Source organism: Anser cygnoides, chromosome 28 (genome assembly GCF_040182565.1).
Source record: "Anser cygnoides isolate HZ-2024a breed goose chromosome 28, Taihu_goose_T2T_genome, whole genome shotgun sequence".
Lineage (NCBI taxonomy): Eukaryota > Metazoa > Chordata > Aves > Anseriformes > Anatidae > Anser > Anser cygnoides.
Window position 1 is genome coordinate 1205826 of NC_089900.1, and position 23580 is coordinate 1229405.

The following is a 23580-nucleotide window of genomic DNA, read 5'->3' on the forward strand; positions in this document are numbered from 1 at the left end:
TAAGGCAGTGCATGTCTGTTGTGTGTTGGTGAGACAGCAGTAGCTTAAACGACCTATGCAATAGATTTTGTAGATGTTTGACTATTCACTTGTTATTCCCTCCTTGGACAGAACCCCATGTCCAGAGGCAGAAAATGTCCAACAGCAGCTCCATCACCGAGTTCCTCCTCCTGCCATTTGCAGACACGCGGGAGCTGCAGCTCCTGCACTTCGCGCTCTTCCTGGGCATCTACCTGGCTGCCCTCCTGGGCAACGGCCTCATCCTCACCGCCGTAGCCTGCGACCACCGCCTCCACACCCCCATGTACTTCTTCCTCCTCAACCTCGCCATCCTCGACCTGGGCTGCATCTCCACCACTCTCCCCAAAGCCATGGCCAATTCCCTCTGGGACACCAGGGCCATTTCCTACACGGGATGTGTTGCACAGCTCTTTCTATTTCTATTCTTCCTCTCAGCAGAGTATTCTCTTCTCACCATCATGGCCTATGACCGCTACGTTGCCATCTGCAAGCCCCTGCACTACGGGAGCCTCCTGGGCAGCAGAGCTTGTGCCCATATGGCAGCAGCTGCCTGGGGCAGTGGCTTTCTCAATGCTGTCCTGCACACTGCCAATACATTTTCATTGCCACTCTGTGGAGGAAATACCCTGGACCAGTTCTTCTGTGAAATCCCACAGATCCTCAAGCTCTCTTGCTCTGACTCCTACCTCAGGGAAATTGGGCTTCTCACATTTAGTGTTTTTGTGGTTTTGGGGTGTTTTGTATTCATTGTTCTCTCCTATGTACAGATCTTCAGGGCCGTGCTGAGGATGCCCTCTGAGCAGGGCCGGCACAAAGCCTTTTCCACGTGCCTCCCTCACCTGGCCGTGGTATCCCTCTTTCTCAGCACTGCCATTTTTGCCTACCTGAAGCCCCCCTCCCTCTCCTCTCCATATCTGGATCTGGTGGTGGCAGTTCTATACTCGGTGGTTCCTCCAGCAGTGAACCCCCTCATCTACAGCATGAGGAACCAGGAGCTCAAGGATGCACTGCGCAAACTCATGAGTGGGTGTACATCAGAAGTAACGCACTGCCTGTCTTCTTCTGCAAAGCACTCGTAATGTAACTCATGATATGTCAAGCTTGTCTTCTGTTCTTTGGTGGTTTTTATTTGTTTACTAATGAGGGGTGTAAGGGACAACAATGTTTTCCATGTAAATTGTCATTATTTATCCTACTCACGTATTTAAACAAAATAAAGGAACCTGCAGTGGAGCGTGCCTGAGATGCTTCCTCTGAGAACTTTGCTAGGGGTTGCAGGGTAATGCCCATGGGTAGAAGTGGAGAGGAATAGAGTCCCATCACAGCAGCACTGCCAGGAAGCACCAGTGCTTGGTCTGTCTAGAGCTGCTTTCATTCCACTTCCACACTCTCCTGCTGAGCCTTTTCTGTTGGCGTAAGCCTGATTGTTCCTGTAGCTTGGTCACAGTACTGCTGTGTGGCAATCCTGTGATCACAGGCAGGGACAGTCAATGGGCACTTTTGTGACACACTTGGCCTCCAGAACAGCATTTCTGTCCCATAAAGTGATTCTGCTCAGGGTAGTGCCTGAGGGCTCAGGTCTTCCTTCTCAGTTGTTGTCAAGAACATTGCAGTCCAGAAATGGACTCCAAAGAGGGACCTGGCTTTGCCTGTTTCTCCATGGGCTCAGGGTGAAGTGATCAGAGCCCCAGCTGGGTGTTTGAGGGCATGGGGGCTGGCTCAGGTGTTGCTTGTTGGTGTCCAGCACTCAGGTGTATGCTGAAGAGTCTCCAATTAACCTGCCTGGGGCACTAGAGCATGTGATGGGGCTGGCTGTTGTGGTTTAACCCAGCTGGCAGCTAAGCAGCACACAGCCATTTGCTCAACCTCCCTCCTCCCTCTCTGGGATGGGGGAGAGAATCAGGAAAACAAAGCCTGTGGGTTGAGAGAGAGACAGTTTATTAGGACAGAAAATAATAATAATAATAATAACAACAACAACAACAATAATAATAATAATAGTACTACTACTAATAATGTGTACAAAACAAGTGATGCACAATGCAATTGCTCACCACCCGCTGACCAATGCCCAGCCTATCCCCGAGGAGCCAGTCCCCCCACCCCGGCCAGTCCCCCCATATTAATTGTTTAGCATGACGTCAGATGGTATGGAATACCCCTTTGGCCAGTTTGGGTCAGCTGCCCTGGGTCTGTCCCCTCCCAGCTCCTGCTGCACCCCCAGCCTGCTCGCTGGCAGGACAGAGCGAGAAGCTGAAAAGTCCTTGGCTTAGTGTAAGCACTGCTCTGCAACAATTAAAACATCAGTGTGTTATCAACATTATTCTCATCCTAAATCTCAAACACAGCACCCTACCAGCTACTAGGAGGAAAATTAACTCTGTTCTAGCTGAAACCAGGACACTGGCAGCAGGTGAGCATTTTTTGGAAAGAATCAGGAGCTGCCCGGAGAGCCCAGAGGAGCTGCAGGGACAGCGTCTGCCAGGGAGTCAGCAGTGAATGGAGCCCACGGAGTGTGAGCCTGTCTCAGGTGGAGTTCCCCTGAGATAAAGGGCTAGATCTGGGTGTGAGAAGAAGAGCCCCGCGACCCAGGGGACACAGCGGGAACAGGGAAGGGAGTCTGGTGACTGATTTGTTTTACCCCTAGTGAAACACCATAGGCTGGATGCAGTGCAGCAGCCAAACACTTCTGATGGCACTCGAGGAAAGAAAGAAGGCTACTGCTGAGCACCCTTGACAGCCTCAGAAGAGCTGGTGTGGGAGGCAGTCAGTGGAAGAGACCCATGACCTGTCTCTACCTCCCAGCCTGCACAGCACGGCCCTGCAGAGTAGCAGAGTGCCCCTGTGTCCTGGACACCACAGCCCCCTCGCTCTGCAGAGCAGCACCACCAGCTGGGGCTGTGGGATGCATGGGGAGAGGGTGCAGGAATGGCTGGCCAGGCCAGAACAGGCATACTCCTTCCTGGGAAAGGCTCTTTGTTGAGGTGGGAAGTCCTGGGAGGAGAGTGGGGCCCCGTGTGTGTGCAGGGGATCCCTGGAAAGAGAAACCCCTTGGTATGTATGCAGCTTGGGGCAGGCCGCCAGGGCTCGGGGGCAGCAGGAGCTGCCTGAGGAGCTCCAGGACCAGGGCTCTCAGCCCAGCTCAGAGAGGTGGTTTGTTCCTCCACAGAGGGATACAGAATGGCTCAGTCAGAAGGCCACATGTGTGCCCTGTACAGATGAGGCTTCAATGTGCATATTGTGTGCATGTAAGGCAAACCTGAGCACAAATGCCCTCAGCCTGTGTCCGTTCCTCATGCCGTGGGGTATCTCAGACAAGTGCAGAGCAGGGCGATGTACCACAGGGCTGAGACGCCTCTCAGCCTCTGGGAGAGGCAACACGAGCCAGAAGGACACCACAACCACTGCAGTGCCCTGTCTTTGGATGTGCAAGACTCATGTCTCTGAACACTGCTGTGTTTACAAGAAGTACATGAGGCCAGCTCAGATGCGGACACCTCACAGAGCCCTGACACTTCCATGTGTGACACCAGGAACAACCCCCACCACCTCCATGAAATCCATCTCACCTGTCCTGGACAGATTCATTGCAAATGCCCCAGTCTGCTGCATCACCCTCCCCTGCCTTTCCGGACTGTGTCAGCAAATGTGCCAGGGGGACCAGAGAGCTTTCTGGAGACTTGGAATGACACCAGACCTGTCTTCCGGAAGAGGAAAGAGGAGGGTGGGGAGAATTAAGGCTGGTCAGCCTCACCTCAGTCCCTGGGAAGGTGATGGGGCAAGCTTTTCCACAGCTACTTCCAGGCACTTCAAGGACAAAAAAGGGATTGCTGAACCCATAGGGGAGGAGAAAGAAAGTGACACTGTCTACCTGCAGTTTAGCAAGGCTGTTGACATTGTCTCCCAGAGACTTGTTGTAGTGAGAATGGTGCTATGTGGATGTAACTAATGGATGAGGCTGTGGGTGGGAATTTGGCTGGACAATCAGGCCCAGGTGTCATCCGTTGTGCAAAGTTCTCCTGTCAGGCAGTTCCTAGCAGCATCCCTCAGTGATCAGCACTTGTGCCAACACTGTTGAGTGTTGTTATTAAATGTCGGAATTACAGGATGGAGGATGCTTTCAGACCCTTTCTGGTTTGTGCCAAGCCGAAAGGAGCCCTTGAGAAACCTCATCTATTTGGTTTGCTTTGAGCAAGACAGTCCAAGAAGATGCCATTCAGGGGTCTCCTCGAATATGAGTTATTTTGCAATTCAAAGATTCTTTCCATTGGAGAGCTCTCTGAAGACATAATATGCAGAGAAAGAAAAAGAGAAAGGCAGGGGTAGAGATACATCATGTCTCACTATGAACACAGTAGATCCTATGAAGAATGTTTCTAGCAGTGGCAGAAAATTTACTTCATAAATTTCATGTGAGAAGCTTACTTTTTTAACGCCTCATGTGCTGGCCCACAAGGAAGGTGTTGGGTGGGTATGTTATTAGGAGGTCTGTTGTGCCTCAGAAACTTAAAATCCAGTAGGAAGCCTCGGGTCACCTCTGACTCTGGAGCTGACAGGCCAGCAGCAGTAACATGGCTGGGGACAAAGAATCTGAGGTGACCTCTTTCTGAAGCAGCTGATGTGTCAGCCCTTGCCTCCTGGCTGACATCTGTACTTTTTGGCTTGCACCTGCTAGAATCCCCTGATAAGGCAGCAGAAGGCACCTGCTTGGCACACTGATTGTGAGATGCCCTCTGTCTGAGAGCCTGATAGGCCCCATGCAGCAAGAGGCCTTGGGTGTGGGTTTTCATGTCTCTCCTGCATGGTGGAACATGGTGGGACATGGTGGTACATGGTGGGACAGCAACAGGCACACAGTTTGGTCATGTCAACTTGAGAAATTGGAAGGCCAGCAGCAGACCTGTGGAGAAAACCAAGAGCACTGGCAAGTCTGCAAGGCCCCAACCGAACTAAGGTCTTTGTCCCCTTGGCTGTAGCAGCTGTCTCTGCTACTGAAGCTCATAAGGAGACATGCTGTGCTCGTGACACTGGGTCCTTGCTGCCTCCTTACAACCCTGTGTAAAGACATAGTGACCTTGTGACTGTGATTGTGTTGTTTGGTGCATTGTGGAACAGCTCGTCCTTGTAGGGAGGGGTGTAAGTTGCTGAGCACATATGCAGGGGAAAAGAGGAAGAAAAACAAGGAACTAACCAAGCTCTGAGACAACGCTAGTGAAACTGTGGCAAGGCTGGTGAAACTTTGCAGCTTGGCTTGTACCCATGACACTTGCAGCTGGAAAAGCTGGCCAGAGGGCAGCAGGGGAAGATGATGATGGAACAACCTTCGCGGAGTGGGTGCAACCCCAACTCAAATGGTGCACATGCGCATTTGTAGACATGCTTATACAAGACCAAGGAGGAGCCTGGTGGCCCTTGTGACATGTGTTGGCCTCACGTGTCAGAACAGCTAGTGGGTAGGAGGGGATAAAACTGGGACTCCCCCAGAGGAGAGAGACAAGGCGCACTACCAAGGACAATGTTCCCTCAGTGGGAATGTCTGTTCAAGCGGTGTGCCTAATGACTCCTTCCTCTAGGCCATCAATGATTGGGAAAAGCTTCACACTCATCGGTACCATTGTCATTGCCCTGGGGTTGGTATGTGTGTAAATAGCTCGTAATAAAGCTTGCTTACTTTATATATATATATATAAATATTGTCTGCTCCTTGCTAAACTGAACCAATCAGCTTCAGCCCCTGGAATCTCACTAGAATAGAGCCTGCTAGGCCCCATGCAGGAAGAGGTCTTGGGCATGGGTTTTCAAGTCCCTTCTGTCTGAGCACATGGTGGGACAGCAACAGGCACACAGCTTGGTCATGACTACCTGAGAAGCTGGAAGGGCAGCAGCAGACCTGGAAGATCCTGGTGAGGTTTCTTCTGTCTGATCAGTTCACAGTGCAACAGAAGGCTGATGGGTTAGGGCCAGAGGTCACCCAGAAGGAGTCTGTGGTCAGCCCATGCCATTGTGTTTCAAGGAACTGCCAGGGAGGGTGAGGAGACATCAATGAGAGTAAGGAAATGCATGTATGAGAGCAAGGGGGAGAAGCAAGGTGGGTGGCTAAAGCTTGCAGGGAAAAGGGGGCACAGACAGGACAGCATAGGACTGCCTGTAATGGAAAAGACCAAGAGCACTGGCAAGACTGGAAGGCCCCAGCAGAACCAAGGTCTTTGTCCCCTTGGCTATGGCAGTTGTCTCTGTTACTAAGGCTCATGAGGAGACATGCTGTGCTCATGACACTGGGGGCTTGTTGCTTCCTTGCAACCCAGTGAGGAGGCCAGGAGGTGTCATAGCATTGTCCTTCACACAGCATCACACACCCCACATCCCACTGCCCCAGGAAGAGCCCTGAGCCATGCGTGAGGGACAGGACCTCATCTTTACTCAGTATCAGAGTCTCCTGCACAGTGCCTTGGCCTATCTGCAATCATGGCCTCCCATTGTCTGCTCTAACAAGTCCATGGGGAGGCTTTGTCAGTAATGACCCTCACTGAAGACCACTAAACTCCAGGACACTTCGAAGTCTCCTTCTGACTTTAACTTCTCCTGCAGTTGCATCATTCTCTCACTACCTGAGGTTTGTGGACTCAGCACCAAATGCACCGTGGGGCTCATTACCATTCAGCCATTTTCATCCGGTCTTCCAGACTTGTCCTGTAAATTAGTGAGGTATCAAAAGTGCAGGTAAACAAGGAAGTTTCAGTGACAACTTTACAGAAAGCATTTTCTTTATTTAAGATTAGTTTCCATTAGTTTAGAGTTTTCAGAAGAAGTGATAGCATCATTCTCTAGTTGACATTGGCCCCATGTGTCTCCTAAGGAGCTCTGTATGTGTAGGAAAAGCAGTCCCTTGAAGTCCTAGACTGCATGGACAGCCTTGCTGCTCACCTCCACATGCCCAGCACTTCTCTCATCAGTCATGTGGGACTTCACATTTGGGAATGTTTGAGATAGGTAGGAAATGATGTATAGAAACGCAACTACAGAGCTGGCTGTAGGGATGATGAGACAGAAAACTGGGATACAGGCAAGCTTGAAGCTCCCTCAGGATCCGAAAACCAACTGGGTAGGTGAGATGTATCTGTATGATCAAAGAGTAAGGAAAGGGGAATCTGGAGAAGAATGGAGAGTGCATGTGTCCAGATAGTCTGCTGGAAAGGTGGTGTCCAATATGGTCTGTTTAATCAGGCCAGGTGGAAATACTTGAAGGACTGTGGAGATTAAGTGAAGTGCATAAGAGACAGAGTCCTGCCAATGCAAGTATGGGAGAAGATGAGTACATTTTCTACTCCTGCAATACACATCCTAAAAAAAATAATATTCTAATGCCATGGGGGAAAAAAAAGCAAAAAAAAAAATTTGCATTAGAAGTGTTCCATCATTTCAGATGATTGTAATGTACTGATGGAAATAAAGAAAAGGAGTCTATATCTGCTGAAAGGTCCAATTAAATTCCTCAGCACATCCTGGAAAACATCCGTGACATCACTTTCCTAATGGCATCCTTGAGCTCCTGGTTCCTCATGCTGTAGATAAGGGGGTTCAATACTTGAGGCAGCACCGAGTACAGAACTGCCACTGCCAGGTTCAGGGATGGGGAGGAGACAGAGGGGGGCTTCAGGTAGGAAAACATGCCAGTGCTGATAAAGAGGGAGACTACAAAAAGGTGAGGGAGGCACGTAGAAAAGGCTTTGTGCCGGCCCCGCTCAGAGGGCATCCTCAGCACAGCCTTGAAGATCTGCATATAGGACAGCACAATGTAAACAAAACACCCCAAAAACACAAAAACACTAAATGTGAGAAGCCCAATTTCCCTGAGGTAGGAGTCAGAGCAAGAGAGCTTGAGGATCTGGGGAACTTCACAGAAGAACTGGTCAATAGCATTGCCTTGGCAGAGGGGCACAGAAAATGTATTAGCAGCGTGCAGCAGAGCATAGAGAAAGCCACTGCCCCAGGCAGCTGCTGCCATCTGGGCACAAGCTCTGCTGCCCAGGAGGGTTGCATAATGCAGGGGCTTGCAGATGGCAACGTAGCGGTCGTAGGACATGATGGTGAGAAGAGAATATTCTACTGAAAACAAAAAGAAGAAGAAAAAGACCTGTGCAGCACATCCTGTGTAGGAGATGGCCCTGGTGTCCCAGAGGGAATTGGCCATGGCTTTGGGGAGAGTGGTGGAGATGCAGCCCAGGTCGAGGAGGGCGAGGTTGAGGAGGAAGAAGTACATGGGGGTGTGGAGGCGGTGGTCGCAGGCTACGGCGGTGAGGATGAGGCCATTGCCCAGGAGGGCAGCCAGGTAGATGCCCAGGAAGAGCGCGAAGTGCAGGAGCTGCAGCTCCCGTGTGTCTGCAAATGTCAGGAGGAGGAACTCGCTGATGGAGCTGCTGTTGGACATCTGATGCTTCTGGAGAAAGGGGACAATCCAAGGAGGAAATTACAGTGATAATTAGGAGAGGCATGTCTGAGAAAAATCTACTCCTCATTGAAGAAGTGACTTTCTCCTTTCTGAGACCTTTCTTCTGCTCCCTTGCTTGAGCTTTGGTTGGTGGTGCCACTGGGAACAGGGGACTCTGCTGTGGCCTCTGCAGAAGTCAGGCCTGCCCTGCAGCTCAATGTAAAAACAAACCAGGAGAGTTCTCTGATTAAATCTCTCTCTGATGTATGTGGACTTCCCAGCAATACCATTCTCAAAACCCTTGACTACAGAATAGAGTGCATGGTGTACTTTGTTCCAGTTGCCTGTGTCACACTCAGGGGCAGTAGAAAACCATGGCATTTGTATGCCAAGTGAGATCTTGTGAATCCCAGGAAGCAAAATGACTATCCTTAGTGCAGTAAGGACAGACAGTCTGTCCATATGTCCTGGTCTCAGCCAGATTCCTCAAGGGCTCAGTCCAGTTGCCCATATTTAGCAGCCCAATGAATGGAATCTAGTCCTCTGGACTAGAGGAATTCCCTGGAAAGAGGTTCAGCTTTTTCCTTCCCCATAGACTGCATTGCCCAGAGCCCCATACGTAAGAAGGGGGATTGGGCATTTTCCTCCTACAGACACGTCTGTGTGGTGGGACCCATAGGGTCAGTGCTTGAGCTGCAGCTGAAAGCCAGATCTGCAGAGAGCCATAAAACAAGAACAGCAGCTGCAGGTGCACGAATAGAGTGAAATAGCACAGGGCTTCTGCCAGGGGAGGCAAGGCCAGGGACCAACAGGAACTTGGGAGAGTCTGTTCTACTGCAGGTCCTCCTGCTGAGGTTATGAGTCGTCCTGAATCCTGTGGGCTTGACAGTGGACAGGGAGGTGCCAGAATACTTTGCAGGCTCTGCTGCCTGCAGCTGTCCCTGCCTGCAGCTGGGTCTCTGTCCCCACGCCTCCTCCCTGCAGGTCACAGCCCCCATCCCACCCGCCGGGTGCTCAGCTCTGCCCTGCAGACACCTCCTGGCAGCAGGGCTCTGCCCAGGGGCAGCTCGTTGGGGGCACGTCCTAGAGACCAGGTCACACAGACCCTACTGGCACTGCCCATGTGGTGGTGGAGCCTTTTCTGGGCTGAGGGGCAGGCAAGGGACTTGTTGGGGGGTCCTTGTAACCCTCAGTGGAAAGGCTTAGGCGTATCGGCCTCTTCTTGGAAATAGCAGCCTCTATTTCTATTCCCACAGAGACAAAAAAGAAAAAACTGAAAGCAAACAGTCTGGAAAGCTGAGCCTAAAGTATCTAACCCCTGATTGTCTTCTCGCCTTAGATACATCCCAGTTGTGCTGTGGAGCTGCGAGCAGGCTGCCCCAGGCTGCAGCCTCCCGCCAGCAGCAGGACCCTGCCCTGCCGGGGGGGCTCCTTCCACCCGCAGCTTCTCCCCGCAGCGCCCTGGGCAGCTCCCCGCGCAGGCTGAGTGCTGAGCCTGGCAGGCGGCAGAGGCCCTGCCCCGGCACACAGCCCCTGGGGCACAGCAGGGACCCTGCTCTGCACCACAGCCCTGGGCACCCCTGCCTGCACCCGCGGCTTCTCCTTCCTCCAGGAGCTGCGGCTGCATTGCCCTCCAGCCAGAGACTTACCGGGGTCAGGGCTGGCAAGTGTTCTCCCCCAGCGAGCTCTGTGCATCCTGCCACTTCTGCCTGCCTTTACCCACTCTGTCTCTGCAGGCAGTGCCCCCAGCCCTGCTGCGCTGGGCACAGGAGCTGCTCCTGGGCAGAGCTGGCTCTCTGCAGCGCTGCCCGCTTGCCAGGAGCTCCCCTTGGGCCCAGGAGCCCGGCCCAGCTCAGCAGCACAGGCCCAGCCCAAGGTTTCCCTTGCTCTGCCCCCCACCAGGCTCCCTGCCCATGGCCCTGGGGCTGCAGGGGAACCTGCTGGGAAACAGCCCGAAGGGATCCCTGGGGTTCCCTCCCTCCCCTGGGCACGCACACTTGGCAGCAGGCTCATTTCACCTAACAGAAAACCAATTAAGTGTAACAATCACATCTTCTCTGAGAATTAGTTTGTTATGTCATGGACATGTCCACATGGCTTCATCTAACACCAGCAAGGTCTGCCTGCCTTTTATGCCCTGACACAGGACTCTGCCTGGGTACAAGAGGTGCTGGGTGGGGATAAAATCACTGGTACTTTGCAAACTGCATCCTTATAGTCCGTGGGACAGTAGGGCCTACATTGAAGAATTCTTGGTTGTGACCAGGAGGTGCTGGTTCATTATGATCCCAGGAGAAAGGCACTCTAGGTCTTGTGCAGGGACAGTTGGCATGTTACCCACCCCCTTGCACTGCATTGCCTGTGGCCCCACAAGTCAGATGGGCGATGGAACACCTCATTGCTGTGCCAACACATCTGTGGCAGGATGTTCAGGGTCATTTTTGGAGCTGCACCTGAAACCCCCATCCCTAGAGAGCCTAAACACAATAGCAGGAGCAGCATGAATGGGTGGAGAAATGTGGGGAAATATCACGGTGCTCACTCTGAGGAAGACAAAGAGGCAGAGAAACCCCCCCCCCGCCGAGAGCCTCACCCGGCTGTGCACAGCCCCCAGGGATGGGCACTGCTGGGCAGTCACTGGCATCCCCTCTGTCATGCAAGAGGAAAGGGGAGCATGTCCGCAGAGATGCGCCTCTCCTCTTCTGGGGCTCTGGTTGCAGACATGGCAGCTAATGGCCAGGACACCATGATCAGCTCCACATGATCCAGCAGGGTTCGCTTGCAGCATAGTCCAGCTGACACAGGACCACGTGTATCTCTGTGCAGTACAGTCAGGGACGGTAGTCCTGCCTTCAGCATGCCACAGGTCTCCTGAAATGAGAGACTTGGTCGGTTGTAAGAGAGAGCCCAGATTCATGCAGAAGAGGAGTTCAGGCACAGTGAGGGGCTGCTGCATCCCAGGTGCCTTCGCTCCCATCTTTTGAAAAAAGCCCAGGCCAAGGAGAAGGTGAAAACCCCACCTTCCTGGAATGGCTCCAAACAAGAGGCATATTGGTGCAGGAACACAGTGGTGACTCCTCCAGCACTCCACTTCCTATATTCAATGGCCTTTGTCACCATTTGGAGATGTTCCTGATGGATTTGTCAGGATCCTGTGGAAAAGAACTGCGCAGAAGGGAGGTGACAGTTTCTCAGGACAAGAAGGGAAATCTCTCGCCTCTCTCCTGAGCTGTGCCATCTCCATGCTGCTGACCTCCCAGGCCTCCAAAAGACACGTGCTGATGTCACAGGGGGATGGATGCACTGCATCACCAGGATATCGTCACTGGAGCAGCGGCAGTGCCGGCACTTCCCTGCAAGGCCTGGTCCCTGCTGGGCACTGCTTGGGTGCTCCCCACCGCTGTCTTTCTGTGGCCAGGAGTGGGGGCAGCAGGCAGCAAGGTTGCACTGGGTGACCCTCGCTGAAGGGCGGAGGAGCAGGGGCACCTTGCAGAGGAGTTGTGGTTGAGGAGCCAGGGCGGGCATCCCTTGTCCTGAGCTGAGGGCCAGCAGCAAGCGAGATGGACGGCTGCTGGAGGGTGACCACCACCTCCGAACTGACTTCCATGTTCCCAGTGCTCCTGCAGCTCTCCTCCAAAGGTGAGGGTGTCAGGAGCCCCTTCCCAAGGGCTGGAACACGAGCTGTCAGCTGTCCAAAGCTGCAGGTCCTGGGCTTTGGGGCGAAGCTGAACATGGTTGGTGGCTGATGCAAGAGCCGTGCCTGAGTGTCCTTCTGGACTCGGGACAATGTGGCAGTCAGGATTCCTGGGTCTTGATGCTAGGGCTGTCCTGAACCCTAGGGCTCCTCTGGGCATGGCTCAGCCTCCTCGTGATGGGGACAATCCAGGGCCAGGTTTCCCTGGGAGCTAGTGCCTCTTTGGGATCTGGATCTGGGAGGAAAGGTGTCCAGTGTCCCAGAGACTGGTGTGGCCTGCAGCTCCCACAGGCCTCTCAGGAATGTGCCAGAAATGCCTGAGTTGGGAAACAAGCCTTCCCCTTCTACTTCTCTCCTTCAGGGGAACATCTTTTCATTCCCTCCTGTGCCACCAGGCTGGCAGAGCATGTCGTGGATGCTCAGATGCCATCCCTGGATGGCCACAGTCCTGGTGCTGAACCCTTTCCATGTCCCTACGGGGGTGGTTTTATCCTGCTATGCATCTGAACTCCACCACAACTGCTCTTTCATATCCCCACATACAAGGAAAAGGGGGAGGAAATACGACGAAAGAGCCCGAGGGTTGAGATAAGAACATGAGATCATCCTCCGTGCATTGTTACGGGCACCAATTATTACTCAGTCCTCGTGAGGCCACGCCTGGAATAGTGTGTCCATTTCTGGGCTCCCCAGTACAAGAGGGACATGGAAGTCCAGAGGAGGTCTATGAAGATGATTAGAGGAATTGGAGCACCTGACATACGAGGAAAGGCTGAGGGAACTCTTTAGCCTGGAAAAGAGAAGACTGAGAGGGAATCTTAACCAATGTGTACAATCATCTGAGGGAATGGTGTCAAGAGTTTGGGGCTGGACTCTTTTCAGCGGAGCCCAGCAACACAACAAGAGGCAAGAGGAACAAACTGACACACAGGAAGTTCCAGCTGAATATGAGAAAACATTTCTTTACTGTAAGGGTGACAGAGCACTGGAATAGGTTGCCCCCCAATGGCCCTCTCCCATGCCCCTCCACATCCTGTCCTACATTTTCCTGTATCTGTGCTTGCATCCCTGCAGACTTGTACCACACACTCACATTCCCACCTCCCTCTGACCCCATGATTACCAAAGCTCTCCTAATTTCTCTTCATCCTTACTAGCTTTGGCTTCAAACACAAACCTGTGTTTTCCTGAGGATTTACCAATACCTGTGGTTTCCCCACGACACATCAGGCTTCTTCCAAAGCCTCACCCTATTGGAACTCTATCAGCCAGTATGTCCCAGACCCACAGTTGCTTGAATTGTCATTGGATTGAATCTCTACATTGCCGCCCTGAACTCGACATAATCCTTCTGGAATGGAAAAGGCCACACTAGAGCAGGTACACCTCTGAAGAGAGTGTGGCACGTGGATAAGTCCACACCTCTGAAGGCACACCTGCAACCGTTTATGGCAGTTAGTAAGTCCACGACACAGTAGGTAGAGCTTTGAAGGGACTGTGGCTCGTGGATAAGGATGTGTTGGAACAGGTACAGCTCTAAGGGAGTGTGGACAGTGGATGAGCCCAGGCTGGAGCAGGGGTGAGGGGAGGAGTTCATTGCAGGGTCAGATTCTGCAGCCTGGCCTGTGCTGTGGTTTAACCCAGCAGGCAGATAAGCACCACACAGCTATTGGCTCAAATCCCCTGCACCAGCGAAATAGGGCAGAGGACTGAAAACGGTAAAAGTGCAGGTACTTGTTGGTGTAACAAACAAGTGTTTTGTAACAAAGGGGAAAAAAAAAAAAAAGTGATGCAGAATGCTATTGCTGACCTCTGCTGACCAATGCCCAGACACCCCTGGTCAATTCCCCCAGCATTCTTGATTAGCATTAAATCATGTGGCATGGGATATGCCTTTGGCCAGTGTGGGCCAAACTGCCTTCTCCTGTCCTGTGAGGCCACAACAACAGATAGAAACCATTTCATGAACTAAATGGATTCACTGAATATTTGATTAATATGGACATTTCTGGGAGGTGGCCCATAGACTAAGGGAATGATATCCGTGTTCTAATTGCAGGGGGCTGATTAATGAAGACATATTGGAAAGTCTGGAACCTGTCATGGTATAAACGGTACAGAATAAGGGGTGAGTATTATCCTGGTTACTTCTTGGGTGACTTTTTTTGGCTCTCAACGCAGCTCAGAGAGGTGGTTTACTCCCCCACACTTAATGGGACACTTAATGGATAAGTCAGAAGTCCATATATGTGCCCTGTACAGATGAGGTTTCAGTGTGCACATTGTGTGCATGTGCATGTGAGGCGAACATGAGTGAGCACAAATGCCCTCTCCATGTGTCCATTCCTCATGCTGTACGGTATCTCAGACAAGTGCAGAGCAGGGCAATGCACCACAGGGCTCAGGTGTCTCCCAGAATCTGGGAGAGGCAGCAGGAGCCAGAGGGACACCACAACCACTGCAATGCCCTGCCTTTGGGTGTACAAGGGTAGGACTTGTGTGTTCTTGCCTGTCTCCTGCATCACCTGCCCCTGCCTTCCTGGACTGTGTCCGCAAATGTACCAGGGGGACCAGAGAGCTTTCTGGAGACTTGGAATGACATCAGACCTGTCTTCCAGAAGAGGAAAAAAGAGGATGAGAAGAATTAAGGCTGGTCAGCCTCACCTCCATCCCTGGGAAGGTGATGGGGCAAGTTTTTCCACAGCTACCTCCGGGCACTTGAAGGACAAAAATGGGATTGCTGAACCCATAGGTGAGGGAAAAGAAAGGGATGCTGTCTACCTGCACTTTAGCAAGGCTGTTGACATTGTCTCCTGGAGACTACTTACAGCCTGATTGGTGCTATGTGGACTTAACAAATGGATGAGGCTGTGGGTGGGAATTTGGCTGGACACTCAGGCCCAGTTGTCATCTGTGGTGGAAAGTTCTCCTGTCAGGCAGTTCCTAGCAGCATCCCTCAGTGATCAGTACTTGAGCCAACACTGCTGAATGTCGTTATTAACTCTCTGAATTACAGGATGGAGCACACTTTCAAATCCTTTCTGGATGGTGCCAAGCTCAGAGGAGCCCTTGACCAACCGCATCTAGTTTAGTCTGCCTTGAGCAGGACAGGTGAAGAGGATGCCATTCAGGGGTCTCTTCCAACCTGAGTTATTTTGTGATTCAATGACTCTTTCCATTGGAGAGCTCTCTGAAGACATAATAGGGAGAGGAAGAAGAAAAGAGAGAGAGGCAGAGGTACAGATACATCGTGTCTTACTATGAACACAGTAGATCCTGTGAAGAATGTTTCCATATTTAAAAAAGTGTTAGAAAATTTGATTGATAAATTTCATTTAAAAAGCTTACTTTTTGTGTCCTCATGTCCTGGCCCACAAGTGGGTGCTGGGTGAATGTGTTCTTATGTGGTCTGTTGTACCTCAGAAACTTAAAGTCACACAACAGGCACACAACTTGGTCACGTCTACCTGAGAAGCTGGAAGGCCAGCAGCAGGTATATGGCTTGGAAGACCATGGTGAGGTTTCTCCTGTCTGGTCAGGCCATAGGGCTCCAGAAGGCTGATGGCTTGGGACATCTGCTAAAAAAGTGGTTTGTGGATGATGGAGCTTTCTCTGCTGGTGGGAAACAGCAGGAGAGAGTAAAAGCTGCTGCAATGTGCTGCTTGGAAGTTTAAGACTGGGCATGAGGAGGAGGAAATGTCACTGAAAGGGTAGTGCTGTGGTGTCAGAGGTCACCCAGAAGGAGTCTGTGGTCAGCCCATGCCATTGTGTTTCAAGCAACTGCTGTGGAGGGTGGGGAGACATCAGTAAAAGTAAGGAAATGCCTGGATGAGAGCAAGGTGGAGAAGCAAGGTGGGTGCCTATAGCTTTCAGGGAAAAGGGGGAAGGGATAGGACAGGGCAGGACAGCCTGTGGTGGAGAAGACCGAGAGCACTGGCAAGGCTGGAAGGCCCCAGCAGAGTCAAGGTCTTTGTCCCCCTGCCGATGGCAGTTGTCTCTGCTACTGAGGCTCATGAGGAGACCTGCTGTGCTCATGACACTGGGGCCTTGTTGCCTCCTTGCAACCCAGTGGGGAGGCCAGGAGGTGTTATAACATTGTCCTTCACACAGCATCACACACCCCATATCCCACTGCCCCAGGGAGAGCCCTGAGCCATGGGTGAGCGACAGAACCTTCCTTCCCAGGGGCTGGGGGCCCGGGCTTGGCCTTTGTGCTTCACCAAACAAACCAAGGCCTTTACTCAGCATCAGAGGCTCCTGCCCAGTGCCTTTGCCTACCTGCAATCATGCCCTCCCATTGTCTGCTCTAACAAGTCCATGGGGAGGCTTTGTCAGTAATGACCCTCACTGGGGCCCATTAATACTCCTAGACACTTCAAGGTTTCCTTCTGACTTTAACTTCTCCTGCAGTTACATCATTCTCTTATCACTACCTGAAGTTTATGGTCTCAGCTCCAAATGCACCATGGGGCTCATTACAATTCAGTCATTTTCATCCAGTCTCCCAGACTTGTACAATTAATTAGTGAGGTTTCAAGAATGCAGTTTAAAGAGGAAGTTTTCAATGACTACTTCACTAAAAGCATTTTCCTTATTTAAGATTAGTTTCCATTAATTTAGAGTTTTCAGAAGAACTGATAGCATCACTCTCTAGTTGTCATGGATCCAATGTGCCTCCTAAGGAGATCTGTGTAAGTGGAAAAGCAGTCCCTTGAAGTCCTAGACTGTATGGACAATCTTGCTGCTCACCTCTCCATCCCCACCACTTCTCTCATCAGGCACCTGGGACTTGCATCACTTTGCCTTACACCAAACTTCTCCACTTAAGTTCACAGCTGTTGTAGCTGTTATAGCTGTTATAGTCCACAGCTCTTATAGCTGTTAAGCCCACAGTTGTTATAGCTTCTTTGCACCAAGTCCCACCTCTTTTCCTCAGACAACTGGCTGCTCACAGGCACAGTTTTTGATGTCGTTGTTATTAACATGTTACAACAAAGAAGCAAACCCCACAGTCCCCAACTGTGAGCCAAATCCAAGTTGCCTCCAATGAGGTGCAACTTCCACAAGGGATGACTATACAAGAAATGTTTGACATGGGTAGGAAATGATGAATAGAAATGCAATTACAGAGTTGGCTGTAGGGATGATGAGATAGAAAACTGAAAGATGGGCAAGCTTGAGATCCCTCAAGTTCTGAGAACCAACTGTGTAGGTGACAGGTATCTGAATGATCAAAGGGTGAGGGGAGGGGAATCTGGAGAAGAATGGAAACTGCACATGTCCAGAGAGTCTGCTGGAGAAGTGACTTCCAACATGGTCTGTTTCATAAAGCCAGGTGGAAATACCAGATAGACTGGGGAGATGAAGTGCGGTGCATAAGAGACAGAGTTCTGGCAATGCAAGTACAGGGGAAGATTGGTATCTTTTTCTTTTGCTGTAATAGACATACAAGAAAAAAAAATGTCATGGGGCAATTCAAACATTGTATTAGAAGTGTTCAATCATTTCAGTTGATTGAAGTGTGCTGATTGAAGTGAAATGTTTGTAATGGTTAAAAAAAATGGAGGCAATACTCAGGCCTACAGCCATAAAATGACGATTTTCTGTCCTGCCTTGAGCACAGTTACCATAAAACACTCCCTGCTCAGGACTGTTCATGCCACCCCTCACTCCTGCCGCAGAGCAAATCTGTGACATGTCGACCTCTCCTGCCTGTTAGAGGCCCAGATGATGTAGGCAATGGTATCTGAACTGCCAAATGCGGGTACAGGTATAGCAAACTAGGGATCAATGGGGGAAAATGTGATTGGTGAGCACTGGTAATTGAGCAGGGCACTGCATGTAAGAAAGGAAGGGATTAAAGTGTCTCAAGGAGGAAGAATGCTGTTGAAGAGGAGGGGAGAGGGATGCAAGGGGCCAGCTGCATGTGGATATGGGGCTGGTCAGGGCTGGTCTGCTCAGGCCCTGTGCCTGATCACTGTCCTGCCTTCTTATTCACCTCTGTTGCTGGCTATTTGCTGTATGAGTGTGCCCACTCCTGGGTGTGTTGGGGGTGAATCATACAATCATGGAACCACATAGCCATGTGTGCATCTGCACCCATGGGTAATTGCTGCTGGGGATGCGTGGAGCACTGATGACCTTCAGAGCAGATCAGGCTGAGGTGGGGAATGGGGTGGGGCCAGGTGTGTTGCTCATGGCTCTGTGTGTGCTGCTGGTGGTGTGGTGGCTGTGAAGGTGCTGTTCCCTGTTGGAGTTGCTCTGTGTGTGGTCGGCTGTGTACATGCCCTGTGTGCACATCTTTGCGTGTATGAGAGTGTATGTTTGTGCATGCACGTGTGTGTTTTTTCTGTGTGCACAAGAGTGTTGGAAATTTTGAGAGAATTTCTCCAGGTTCCTGACGAAAGAAGAAGCTGGGCGTTGCTGGATCTTAGGACTGAGGGACATTTTCTGACGCTCCCACAGACACAGAGATGGTGAAAGTGGTGTTAGCATGTTATCAATATGCTCCCTTTTCCTGTGGAGCATGCAAAGGCATCCAGCCATGGACAGGCCCAAGGAGAGGGATCGTCCTTCCTGTAGTCACAACTGCACTCCAGTCCTTGGGGAGGACCCAAGCTGAGGACTTGCTGAGGACTTCTGGGCTCAGGTTCAGCACACGGACGGGGGGAGACTGTCTCATGGCCATGTGCTAGACACAGCCAGAGGAACAGCAGCAAACTGCTATGGCTGCTGGGCCCTGTTTCCATCAGTCAAAGCCCTGACACAGGGCACAGGCATTGCTTTCGATAGCACCCAGCAATAAAGATGGCTGCATTAAGGGCTGGAGAATATAGGGCACCAGTTCTTCCTCAGCCACTTCCTAGGCTTGGTGAAGCACCAGGAAACCGTGGACTTGTGGCTCTGTATCGTAAGAAGTGTAGAATCATAGAATTATTAAGGTTGGAAAAGACCTCCAAGATCATCTGGTCCAACCATCCCCCTACCACCAATATCCCCCACTAAACCATGTCCCTAAGTACTACATCCAACCTTTTCCTCTGCACAGCTTTCCAGCCAGTCTGCCCCAAGCCTGTAGCACTGCATGGGGTTGTTGTGGCCACAGGGCAGGATTCAGCACTTAGCCATGGTGAACCTCATCCCATTGGCCTCTGCCCATCGATCCAACATGTCCAGGTCCCTCTACAGGGCCTTCCTATCCTCCAGCAAATCGACACTTCCCCCCAACTTGTTGTCATCTGCAGACTTACTGAGGGTGCACTCAATTCCCTCATCCAAATCATCAATTAAGCTGTTAAAGAGCATGGGCCCCAACACCAACCCCTGTGGAACACCACTAGTGACCAGTCACCAGCTGGATTTCACTCCGTTCACCACTACTCTCTGGGCCCGGCAGTCCGGCCAGTTTTAACCCAGCAAAGAGTGTACCTGTCCAAGCCATGGGCTGCCAACTTCTCCAGGAGAACACTATGGGAGACCATGTTAAAGGCCTTGCTGAAGTCTAGGTGGACTGCATCAACATGATTTCCCTCATCCACCACGCAAGTCACCCAGACATAGAAGGAGATGAGGTTGGTCAGGCAGGGCCCGCCTTTCATGAACGCATGCTGACTGGGCCTCATCCCCAGGTTGTCCCACATACATTGTGTGACTGCATTCAAGATGATCTGTTCCATCACCTTTCCTGGCGCCGAGGTGAGGCTGACAGGCCTGTAATTCTCCGGGTCCTCCTTACAAACCTTCTTGTAGATGGGCTTCACATTAGCAAATCGCCAGGCATCTGGGACCTCTCTGGATGACCATGACCACTGACAGATGATGGAAAGCATCTGATAGGTGATGGAAAGCGGCACAAGCTTCTGGAAAGCTTGGCAACAACCTTGAAAAAAGAGCCAAGGCTTCAGACAGTGCACTGTGGAGATCCCGTTTTATTTTGCAGATGCTATGGAAGAGTCAGCTCTGACCTTCTGTTAGACACATATTTACAGAGCCTCAAGAGCAAATAGAGCAGTGTCGCTCCTCAGCAGAAGTAGGATGAAAAAGAAATATTACTCTAAGAGCATAATAAATGCAAATGATATCAAAGATAAGAAGAACAAAAATGATAATGAAAGAAGGACCAGGCCTGAGGGGAGGTACCAAGTTAAGTCATTTCTGGAAAAAGAGGGGAAATTTCTCACTATTCAGAAACGTCCATGAAATCACTTTCCTAATAGCCCACTTGAGCTCCTGGTTCCTCATGCTGTAGATGAGGGGGTTCGATGTTGGAGGTATCACCGAGTACAGAACTGCCACCACCAGGTTCAGGGATGGGGAGGAGATGGAGGGGGGCTTCAGGTAAGCAAAAAAGCCAGTGCTGATAAACAGGGAGACTACAAAGAGGTGGGGGAGGCAGGTGGAGAAGGCTTTGTGCCGGCCCTGCTGAGAGGGCATCCTCAGCACAGCCCTGAAAATCTGCACATAGGAAAAAACAATGAAAACAAAACAGCCAGATGCTAAACAGACACCAGTCACAACTATCCAAAAACTCTTCAGGTAGGAGCGTGCACAGGATATCTGCAGGATCTGGGGGATTTCACAAAAGAACTGGTCCACAGCATTGCCTTGGCAGAGGGGCAGGGAAAATGTATTGGCCGTGTGCAGCAGAGCATAGAGAACCCCACTGCCCCAGGCAGCTGCTGCCATCTGGGCACAAGCTCTGCTGCCCAGGAGGGTCCCGTAGTGCAGGGGCTTGCAGATGGCAACGTAGCGGTCGTAGGACATGACGGTGAGAACATAAAATTCTGCTGATATGAAGAAGAGGAACAAAAAGACCTGTGCAGCACATCCTGCATAGGAAATGGCCCTGGTGTCCCAGAGGGAATTGGCCATGGCTTTGGGGAGAGTGGTGGAGATGCAGCCCAGGTCGAGGAGGGCGAGGTTGAGGAGGAAGAAGTACATGGGGGTGTGGAGGCGGTGGTCGCAGGCTACGGCAGTGAGGATGAGGCCGTTGCCCAGGAGGGCAGCCAGGTAGATGGCCAGGAAGAGCGCGAAGTGCAGGAGCTGCAGCTCCCGCGTGTCTGCGAATGGCAGGAGGAGGAACTCTCTGATGGAGCTGCTGTTGGACATGTGCTGACTCTTGGCCTCGGAGCCTGTCCAAAGACAAAAGGACACAGAGAACTTAGGGCAGACTTCTCTGAGCAGAGCTCTGTACTTTCAGCAACACTCTTCCTTTCTCACTCACCTACACAAACGCATTCTCAGCAGCAGTTTCATTCTCTTCTCTGGCTGGAGCTCTGCTTCGTGTTGGCTGAGTGCTGTTTGGAGCAGCAGCCTCTGCCCATGATTTCTCTAGGACTCAGCCCTGTTTTGCAGCAGTGGGTACCTGGGAAAGCTGGTGACCCATTCTGAAACTCATAGTTTGGTTCAGATGCTGTGCACCTGTAACGCAGAGTGGCTGTTCAACATCCTCCAGCAGGATAACCCCAGGGACACCGCTGGATGTCCTTAAACCAGAGTGAGCTGAATAGAGCCAGCTCATCTCCCAGCCCTACGCACCACAGTGCCCAGAGCCATATTGCCTAGAACAACTTGGGCACTTTGCTCCCAGGGATACACCTCCAGAGCAGGACTCAGTACTCTGCTGTTTGAGATCTGGCTTTAATCCCACTGCCCAGAGTCTGAGGAGAATAGTAAGGGCAGGATGGATGGGAGGGGAAACACAAAGAAATGCCCCATTGCTTCTGCTGAAGAAGCCAAGAATGAGAGTGAGAGCTGGGCATTTGGGGTGACCTCTTGTCCTGAAGATTGGACAGCCAAGGGAATAACGTTGAAAGACTCCATGGTTGTGGGGGTAGTGGCTTTACTGGATGGAAGAGCAGACCATGCAGCTGCTCAGGGGAAGGCGTCTCCAGTGCAGGGATGGCAGGGAGGTGCCTGAATCCCCTCTGCCATGGAGTTTCTGGGAGCAGCTCCCTCTCACTCCCTGACCAAGGCTCTGCTGCCTGCAGCTGTCCCTGCCTGCAGCTGGGTCTCTGTCCCCACGCCTCCTCCCTGCAGGTCACAGCCCCCATCCCACCCGCCGGGTGCTCAGCTCTGCCCTGCAGACACCTCCTGGCAGCAGGGCTCTGCCCAGGGGCAGCTCGCTGGGGGCACGTCCTAGAGACCAGGTCACGCAGACCCTGCTGACACTGCACGTGTGGTGGTGGAGCTTTCTGTGGGCTGAGGGGCAGGAAAGGGACGTGGTACAGGCCTTCTAATGCTTGTTGTGAAGGCTTAGGAGAGTCTGACTTCTCTTGGAAATCAGGGCATCTATTGCTATTCCCACTAAGCCAAAGAAGACAGAACTGAAAGCTCAGCAGGCTCAGGAAAGCTGGGACTGAAGCTGAAATCCCCTGCCTGATCCCTTCTCCTGCAATGTCCCCTTGAATACATCAAGGTTGTGCTGTGGAGCCATGAGCAGGCTGCCCCAGGCAGCAGCCTCCTGCCAGCAGCAGGACCCTGCCCTGCCGGGGGGGCTCCTTCCACCCGCAGCTTCTCCCCGCAGCGCCCTGGGCAGCTCCCCGCGCAGGCTAAGTGCTGAGCCTGGCAGGCGGCAGAGGCCCTGCCCCGGCACACAGCCCCTGGGGCACAGCAGGGACCCTGCTCTGCACCACAGCCCTGGGCACCCCTGCCTGCACGCGCGGCTTCTCCTTCCTCCAGGAGCTGCGGCTGCATTGTCCTCCAGCCAGAGACTTACCGGGGTCAGGGCTGGCAAGTGTTCTCCCCCAGCGAGCTCTGTGCATCCTGCCACTTCTGCCTGCCTTTACCCACTCTGTCTCTGCAGGCAGTGCCCCCAGCCCTGCTGCGCTGGGCACAGGAGCTGCTCCTGGGCAGAGCTGGCTCTCTGCAGCGCTGCCCGCTTGCCAGGAGCTCCCCTTGGGCCCAGGAGCCCGGCCCAGCTCAGCAGCACAGGCCCAGCCCAAGGCCTCCCTTGCTCTGCCCCCCACCAGGCTCCCTGCACATGGCCCTGAGTCTGCAGGGGAACTTGCTGGGAAACAGCCTGAAGGAATCCCTGGGCTTCCCTCCCTCCCCTGGGCACACACTTCTCGACAGCATGCTCATTTCTCCTAGCAGAAAACCAATTAAGTGTAACAATCACATCTTCTTGTCCCATTATCAGTTTGGGCATCCAGACAAAGTCAGGGAATCATCTTCTTTATCCCCTGTTCAGGGAAGGGATTCAGCAGAGTCAGTTAAGGCATCTCATTCAGGGTTTTAGTCCTGGGACTAGAACGGGGCTCAGCTCACACCCGTGCCTGCCCCAGACCCACAGGACCTGGGATTCCTCTGCCCTCCCTTTAATGTACACCACATGGGCACCTGAAGGTGAGCTCCTTTTCTCAGCTCCAACATCATTAATGGAGATGGAGGCAATCAGGGGGCTGCAAACACCTGGTGACATGTCAGGGGGCAGGGG

The 23580-nt window shown here is 52.1% G+C and overlaps 4 protein-coding genes across 4 annotated transcripts in view; 2 read left to right on the forward strand and 2 right to left on the reverse strand.

The window, feature by feature from the left end:
* The window catches only part of LOC136787245 (ceramide synthase-like), a 573680-nt gene that overhangs the window by 187426 nt on the left and 362674 nt on the right, over positions 1-23580 (forward strand). The window lies entirely within an intron of this gene.
* On the forward strand, positions 135-1100 carry LOC136787082 (olfactory receptor 14A16-like). Its single transcript, XM_066984207.1, has one exon. The coding sequence runs from the start codon at positions 135-137 to the stop codon at positions 1098-1100; it is 966 nt and encodes a 321-aa protein (XP_066840308.1).
* Positions 7318-8449, reverse strand: LOC136787298 (olfactory receptor 14J1-like). The gene has a single exon (XM_066984458.1). It carries the CDS (start codon positions 8447-8449, stop codon positions 7514-7516), a length of 936 nt encoding a protein of 311 aa, XP_066840559.1. The 3' UTR covers positions 7318-7513.
* On the reverse strand, positions 20269-21251 carry LOC136787275 (olfactory receptor 14C36-like). The gene has a single exon (XM_066984428.1). The coding sequence runs from the start codon at positions 21249-21251 to the stop codon at positions 20292-20294; it is 960 nt and encodes a 319-aa protein (XP_066840529.1). The 3' UTR covers positions 20269-20291.